Source organism: Cupressus sempervirens, chromosome 7 (genome assembly GCF_028749045.1).
Source record: "Cupressus sempervirens isolate cs-2001-9-10 chromosome 7, ASM2874904v1, whole genome shotgun sequence".
Lineage (NCBI taxonomy): Eukaryota > Viridiplantae > Streptophyta > Pinopsida > Cupressales > Cupressaceae > Cupressus > Cupressus sempervirens.
The window spans coordinates 568,290,577-568,299,441 of record NC_143124.1 but is presented as its reverse complement, the minus strand read 5'-3'; the positions used below and the strand labels follow the sequence as shown (position 1 = coordinate 568,299,441).

The 8,865-nt window shown below is 31.9% G+C and overlaps 1 protein-coding gene across 1 annotated transcript; it reads right to left on the bottom strand.

Annotated features, from left to right (window-relative positions):
- Window positions 1-477: 477 nt before the first annotated feature.
- On the bottom strand, window positions 478-8,026 carry LOC149548028 (histone-lysine N-methyltransferase EZ2-like). The gene is made up of 16 exons (XM_089794218.1): window positions 7,981-8,026; window positions 7,616-7,692; window positions 7,450-7,460; window positions 6,920-7,004; window positions 6,651-6,788; window positions 6,410-6,457; window positions 6,244-6,318; window positions 5,809-6,092; window positions 3,122-3,229; window positions 2,839-2,899; window positions 2,497-2,699; window positions 2,269-2,377; window positions 1,018-1,146; window positions 836-913; window positions 662-747; window positions 478-514 (listed from the first exon to the last, which is right to left on the bottom strand). Exons 1-16 carry the CDS (start codon window positions 8,024-8,026, stop codon window positions 478-480), a joined length of 1,575 nt encoding a protein of 524 aa, XP_089650344.1.
- Window positions 8,027-8,865: the final 839 nt, after the last annotated feature.

The window sequence follows — 8,865 nt, the reverse complement described above, 5'->3', positions numbered from 1 at the left end:
TTGAAACTTGTTTTCATTTTGATTAAATGAAAAACAAAAGGAACTATATATAGATATCAAATGAAGCATTTATGATATGTATCTAAATGCTTTATAAATAAAGAACAAATTTTCATTCCTTTTTTCAATACATTTATTAAAAAAACATATAAGAAACAATTCAAATTTATCATATACTACTCCAAAAGTATCTATCAAAAACTCAAAAGAATAATAAATTGTATGAATAAATCTTATTTTCAAATTATTTAAAAAAAAAGAAAAACACACTATTTTTAAATATAAAATAGAACAGTTATAGTATTGCATCTAAATTATCCTAAGAGTTTATATTTCATTTTAAACAAAAAATACATAAAAGCATATATAAAAACAATTTGGATTCGCCGTATCTCCATCAAAGGCTCCAAAAGACTACTAAATTGTTTATCTTTTCTTAAAAAAGAGAACAGAAAAAGTTATATCAAGCATAGTGAGTCACAATGGTCTCAGAGTTCTAAGTTCTCCTGTCGCTCTTCAAAATGTTTAAAAAGGAGCGTGTAGGAAATAATTCAATTTCTCCATTTTATTTTTGGAGATGCATTGCACTTTTCAAATAGTGCTTGTGTGTGCTGGTTGTTCCCCTTGTTTCATCCACTTTGGCATTGTGTGTGACTTGTACCTGTAATCAACAAAGACCTCCTCACCTGCTTGAATATTTCTCTTCGCATACATACCCATTCTATGGTCACCACAAACCATCATTACCTCTCAATGAACTCACCATATGTCAAATTATCTACCTACACCAAATATGAAATGGTCTATTTTCATGCATTTGTAAGTAGATACCTACCTTTGCATAGCAATTAGGTGTGCTTGAATGATTTAAGAACCTCATTTTGGTATCCATACGATGTGCATCAAGCACATTCTATAATTTCCCAATAGCCACAATTGTCAATTAAGTCCAAATTTAGAATCCAAATGTACAATAGAGTAATTAGTTCATTAGAAATTTAAATGGTTGTTGGTTACCTCTGAATTCAAGTCAAAGAGAAATGAAGAACTCTCTTTGTCATAATTTTTCCCTCGCTTTTCAGCTTCTTTGTGTGAGATCAATTCCCCTGTATACTCCCCAATGTAATCATCTTTTCTCACATTTTTCTGGTAACCCATTACAAGTTAATAGCTTACAAATAAAATTGAAACACATTATACATTAGGTAAATTGAAACTAAAATCACCTTGGTGAAAACCCCCCATCCACAGACATCAGACCTCCCAAGCAGTACCTTGACACCATATAAAACATTGTCAATAGTTTAATCACAATATCACCTTTACACATTAATAGAATCTAGTTGTATGTCTTTATTCACAGCTTGAATTACAGCAATGGATGCTTTCATTGTTGTGCTTATAGATACAGTTTAGAAAAGTTTATATTGAGGAAACAATACATAGAATAAATAATCTTCTACAAAATCTACACATTCAACACAAATCAAATAGAAGAGAATACTAAAATATTATAAGTATATCAACCTGATAATTATTGTTAAATTTTGAATAATGACATAATAATAAATTAAACAGATTTAATATAATGAAAACAATTCTTACTTGACACTTTTTAAACAATAGAATCCTCATATTTTCACAATAGTAAGAGCCACCTTCATCTGGATAATAACCAAATGATCTATCTCCACAACTGAAATTTTAAATAAAAAAGGTGTAAGAAAAACAAATAATAATTAAAAATCTGATAAATCAGAATTTTGTCGATTATATCAAGAAATATTGTAAAGTAAAGAATGCATGAAATTCAACTACCTAAATAGATAAGAATTACAAATGTGATTGATGATCCCAAAGTATACAGATTTGGCTTATAAAAATAACATACACAATCCATTTAACACATAGGCTGCAAGAAGCCCAAGGCCTCCCCAGTTTACTTTTTTAACTGCACACTTTACCCACATTTAAATTGGATGGACAATGAGCGATAAAAGATGTTGAGGCTTTGACAGAACACATCAATTCCACTATCATCAAGGTGACAAATAAATGGATGTATATTACATTGAAGATATCAACTCTCAGTGAGAAAGATATTCAAGTGAAGATGTAACCAGACAACCGTTGCTAAAAGGACGACATGAAGGAGAAAGGAATATTTTCCAATAAGAATTAATCAAAGAAATTACCTTTGTATATTTAATGGAAAGAAAAACACATTAAGGAAACAGAAAATTACCCAAGCCAACAATTTTGGCAAACATCTGGATCACATTCACGACCAGCTGCAAAGCATGGACAACATCTACTCAAACATTGGTCATTCACGCAATGACACTCTCTGAATCGATTTTTGCAATTTTTTGAGCACCTGCAAATTAAGATAAAGGAATGCCCACTATTTAACTTGAAACAACCCCCATACGCATAATCTGAACACTGGATTCTGCAACAAAATCAATCTAAGATACATAATTATATTCATCTTACCCACAATACTTCTCACAGCATGTTCCTTTCTTTAAACAAGAACACTCATTTCCACAACCAGAATGACAGTTGCAAGGAGTATATTGCGGCATTAGCTCATTCCCGTTTGTACTTCTCAGGCTTGCTTTTCTTGTTAGAGACTTGTCAAGCCTGAGTTTTTTTCTTCTACGCCCAGGCTTGTTTCTTGTCTCAACCTTAATTTCCTACAACATATTCAGATCATATTATTACTTTTCTTCTGAGGTAACAGATCACTGATAACGAAAAGGAAGGGCTAGAAAACTAATGTGAGGTGTACAAACCATGGTAGCCATAGGATCAGTGGGTGCATCATTATATTGCATGTAGTTTCTTATATCTGCACGTCTTGAGACCACTCAGCAAGTTCGCCGCTATAAGACAACTGAACCAGGAAACCAGACAAAACATACATACCCAAGTTAAGAGATATGTTAATCATAAACAGGAAAGGCTAATCTATTCTAAAACTCTAAACTAAAACGTGTGGATGGTGGGGAAATAGCTTCAATAGTCTTGATTTTGTTTTCAATTTTGATTCAAGCAAAACCAAATGAAGTAGAATAGCTCTATATCAATGAGTTCATTAAGGAAAGAAAGGTCAAACCCATCTCCCTTTCCTATATAGTATTGGGGAACTGCATAAACAAGTTGCTGGACAATTTCGGCTGCATAAGCAGTTGTGCATTCTAATATTTCCATTCCCATCCCAAGGCTGTTCAGTAGCTTTTAGATAAATTAGTTAATCTATATTTTATAGGTAGTAGTTCATGTGAAATTATATGACTTAATATTTATTATATTTAGATAATATTCATAAAGATGTTACATTTAGATAATATTCATAAACATGAAATGTTGAGACCTTGATTATTAATTTTAATTCAAATAGAATTAATGATAGAGTTTCTTTTGAGATGAAAGTCACTTAAATATTCTATTTATAAAATCTTCATCAACATTTAAAAAAAAATTATTATTAATTTCCTTCTAAGATTGTTTGGATAATTTGAAAGAAACAATTTTGAACATAAACCATCTTCCTTTACTATATATCATAGGGACTGCCAAATAAATAAGTTGAGCATAATTTTTTAAGATTATAATTGTTTTGTAAGATTCATTGTGAAGGTTTTGGTTAAATTATCTTTTGTAATGAATCTAACCAATTTTTCATAAGAGAGTCCTTTTTCATGTTTCTAAACCTATTTGGATCTCTTTGAAGGAGGATTTGGTGAAAGAGATAGATGATGTTTCCACCATTTTTTCAGATTATATAGTGATTTATCATTTCCACTGTTAATGGTTGAGTCTTCTTGACTTGCACATGTAGATTTCCTCAGTGTGGAAACCCATTTTATTTGGTAATGTTCACATTTTCCCTATGGCCAAGGGATTTTTTATTGTCAAGTTTGAGCATGTTTTGGATCAAAAGAAGATCTTTTGTGTGTTGCTTCTTTTACTTAGTTGACAAAGCGTCACCCGCTAATGGTGAAAAGGTGATGCCCTGATTCTTCCCCTGCTTCTAAATCCTTTACCATGTTTCCCAATTGTGGGAAGCTTCCCTACCTTCCATTTCATTTTTGGGTAGATTCCCTCTTACAAGCTATGGGAGATTCTATTGGTAATTTCTTGATGGTTGATGATGAATCATTGAATATTATGCATTCTACTTATGCTAGGATCCTAGTAGAGGTGGAAATCTTTAAGAGATTGCCTGAAAAATCAAGTTGGAGCATCTTAAAGGATTTTTGATTCAAAATTTGGACTATGAAGGGATTCCCTTCAGATGTATAAGATGGTTTAATATAGGTGGTTTACTGATGGTCAAGACTAAGAAGTCTTATTCTTTGTGGAAGGGAGCCTCTTTTGAACATTACACTACTTCTAAGAAGAGCATCTCTCAAATTGTTGTGCAGGATTCCCCTTTTGTTTTAGCTTGTTGGTTATATGGTTGTCTTTCCTATTGGTACTATTATGGTGTTACTTTGTGTAGTGTTGTGGTTTGAATGGTTGTAATTGTTGCTAGCTCTGAACTCTCCAAGTCTTTTGGTAAATCTCTTAGTTATAACAGTTATTGAAAAATACTATAATAATTCCTCTCCCCATTTTGACATGATGCTATTCTCTCAAAAGAAAGGAGGTAAAGAAAAATCTTAGTTCTTTCCTTGTTAAGCAGGTTGAGGGTTCCTAGTTTCTTTCCCTCATGGAAAAATGGTCTCACATAGTTTTTCTCTTCTTATCTAGAAGTCTCTTTTGGTCTTGTTTTGGGTGGCTCATTACATAGTTTTTCTCTTCTTATCTAGAAGTCTCTTTTGGTCTTGTTTTGGGTGGCTCATTTTTGGTCCTTGTTATAGGATTTTACATCTCTTACATTTCTCTCTCTCTCTCTCTCTCTCTCTCTCTCCCCCCCCCCCCGCCCCCCCTCCTCCCTCCCTCCCTCTCTCTCTCTCTCTAGTCATTCTGGTTGTATGTGCTTAGTTGAAAATCTTTTTGATGTGAAGTTTTTAAGGGTTTTGGAGTCCTTTCAACACTTATTTTTATCTTGATGGAAAAAGAGAGGAAAACAAGATGAGCATTCTTATTTACACAGAAGATAGTTGTTTAGTGAGATTCGTTGTATGATACTATATCTCGAGTGACAACCACATAAACAAGTTAAACATTCTTATTTTCCAAAGACTATAGTTTCTTTATAAGATTTATTGTGTAGTTCTTGAGTCAATTTAGTTGATCTATAGTCCAATATTAGTAGTTCATATGAGCCATTTTCTCATAAGAATGAATAATATAGTTAACATCCATTCCATTTAGATAATGTTCACATGAATGAAACATTAAGAATTTTATCACCTATCTTAATAGACTCCAACTCAAATACACTTATATTGATTTCCCTCCAAAACCAAAGGCAATTAAGATTTCTTATTTGCAGAATCTTCAGCAACTTAGAAAAAAAAATACTCTTATCTACTCACTGAACTTAAACCCATCTTTCTTTTACACATATTATGAAGAAGGAGCCATACAATTCCAGGTGGATGGCAAGTTGAGCAGTCTTATATTTTAATGAAGATAATTGTTTGGAAGGATTTAAGACATAATTTTAAGTTAAATTAGTTGAGCCATATTGATAAATAGTAATTTACACACATCTGTTTCTTATAAGAATGAATTCACTTTCTACTTATTACATTCAGATAAAAGACTAAAGTTGTTATCCATCTTAACACTATTCAAATTCAAATAATTTTTTTATAAGATAGAACCTCCATAATATAATAAAAGCATTACCTGTTACGACCAAAGATTTGTACGCCTTTGGCATATAGATCCTTCTCAAGAGTGCTCCAGCCACCATCATCTAAGCTACGTAGGAAGTTAGCTTGGCTATTACTTTTTGGCTCGATGCCTTTATTTTTCATTTCAGTTTTGATGGCTGGTTTCCTTGATGTTTCAGGTTCATTATCAGCCATGATGTTTGCAGATTCATTAACAAGCACTGACTTGTTACATGGATGACTGCTGTCCCTCAATGTGTTATTCTCGCCCATGTTTTCAGAAGCGCCGCGCCAGAGCTCAAATTTACAGCATATAGCTCATCTACCATTGTTGTTTTCAGATGATTAACACATTTATCTTAGATCTCCACATTACTGTAATAGCCATTGGAAGACAATAAATCTGTATCAAAAATAACTAATAAAATTTGGGATGTAAAGAAATCACCAGTCTATGGCAGTGAATGCCACGCCGGATTTTAGAATCTTCTCGAGAAGGCATCATTGGTGATTGCTTTTTACTCTAAGAAAACACACCAAAACTAAACAACGATAATGATAAAAGGTGTTAAGATCAATAAAACAAGATTTAACAGAGGATAAATTTATCTTACAGGCAAAACAAGGCCTTCAGGATCATGATGCAACTGACAATCAAAGACCTGCAAAGATGAAAACTAAAAGTTTTAATAGGATCGTGATGCAACTGACAATCAAAGACCTTCAAAAATGAAAACTAGAAGTTTAAAACTTGAAAATTAAGAAGATAAAAGAATTTCACTACATGCTGGGAACTAGATATAATGAAAACGAATGACACAATTAAACTAATATTGAAATGTGTTGAAATAATACCAGGCATTGACGACAAAACAAAAGATCAAAGCTATCCATTGCTATTTCAAGATTATTATTAAGATCCACTTTATCCTTATGTTTCTCTTTATCATTATGTTTTTCTTTATCTTGCATGAGAAGAGTCTCATATCTTGCCTGCAAAGAAATTCTGCTCTGATCAGTAATAAACCAAAGTGAAGAAACTACTATTTCAATTTTAACCCAAAAAATAAAAGTAAGAATTAGCTAATAAAATTTGAAAATGGATCTTAGAGACAGATTATAACCTTGATTTGCCTAGGTGTGGCTTCGAGGCTTTCACTAAGACAATCAAGAACTGTTTCTGACAACCCATGATTCTGAATTGTTTTCCTACAACAGATCAAACAATTAAGACATAATTATCAAACAATATGTTAATATTATATTGCCATCTTAAAAATAATATAGCTTCACTTATATACACTAAATGTTGAGGTGGTAGATGCAAGAATGTGGAGAAGTAATAACATTCTATATGAATTATCTATTAAAAAATTTAATAACTTCTATCCAAAGCAAAAAAAAAAAAAAAAAATCTTTAGACTTGATTATGGAAGCTTGATAAAAAAAATGGTTTCAGACAACATGCATGCAGGTAAACTAGTTATACTGAGACACCTTTGAAAACTGATTGGAACATGCTGAATTTGAAATTGTGCGCTTAAGCTATCACTTCTAGTTTTTATTTTAATATTTTGCAAATCTGATGATATTAATATTAAAGTATAATTTTCTCTATCATTTTTAACATTATATTAGTGAAATAAATACGTACAGAACAATATGCTATAGCACACGAAATTTATTGATTGATGAAAACTCACGAGTACGTGGTCTCTGTTTATAGAGAGCTTGCATAATATGAACTTACAGTCATTCTACAAAATAAACTCTACAACTGAACCAATGCATTCTATGTGGAGGACATGGCAGGGAAATACATTCAAATTATTCTGTGCTGATAGACTGCAATCCTTCGTTTTATTAAGAATGTGAAGAACCACGCCCTTAGCTGCGGCTAGCAGAATTATAAGAGCGTGAGCAGCTTACACTTGGTCAATAATAATAGATTTAAATCCTTTTTCCTGTGAGATGTTCTAATTGCTAGCCCCAATCTATTGTAAGTTCAATAACAAATTAAAAACAATCTCTGCAGTTCAGATATAACTGACTGCATACAAATCCTGCCAAAAATCAGAATATTCATGATACTAGATTTGTAAAACAGCAACGATGATCTTTACAAAAGTACAATATGGTGTATCCTGTCTATTTTATTAATGATAGTTTCTTAAATCAATCATACACAGAGACGGCAAAACTATGATATCCTTTTCGTTCCTCGTAGACATTAAAGGAAAAGAATAGACCAAAAGAAAGAAACAGTGTGGAGAAGCAATCAGTGTTTCGCAAAAAGTTTTGAAACAAAAGTTCGACGTGAATTAATGTTTGCTCCCTGTAATATGAAACATTTCGAAGATCTCTTTTGAATTTTATTTATTTTCAGTATCCTTTTGTTTGGAATATAAAGCTCAAGAATGATTCAGATGTGCCAGTGGTTATTGAAGCTACTTTTAATGTGTAAGTGGTAGTTAGGGCAAAATACAAACTAGTGAACAGATATAGTTTTTGCTTTTATATACAGATAAAGGGATTTTGTGCTGTGAATGAAAGTTGTTTCAAAATCTTCTTAGAGACAGTAATGATGTTGGATAAAGTTATTTGGATGCAACTGAACGTGTTTGGTATTGCAAGGAGACCAAGGTAGGCATTCAATCTAAAAATACTCATACTGATTTTTTAGGTTTGAGAGGCTAATGTGGAGCAATTGATACATAGAAGAAAGCTGCAGAAAAATAAGGGTACCCAAATTTGGTCAAATGTTTTGACTATTCCTTGTATAATGATTTATAATGTTAAAGAGAAAAACTTCAATTAAATTTTAAAAAATAGTAATATATTGTGATCCATTTTCAACTGGAATTAGTATTTAAAATAATCATTGGTTTCAATTTGGTCAAAATCATGAATCATGAATCATTCATGTGAAATTTGAATAAGTTTCAACCATCAACATGCTTATTTTATTGAAGATTCTAGTGAGTAAAATGGAATAGAAGCAACTAAAGGTTGGAGGGAATGGAGGGGAATACAAATGTTGAATTCTGTATAGATTTTGATAATAGAGTTT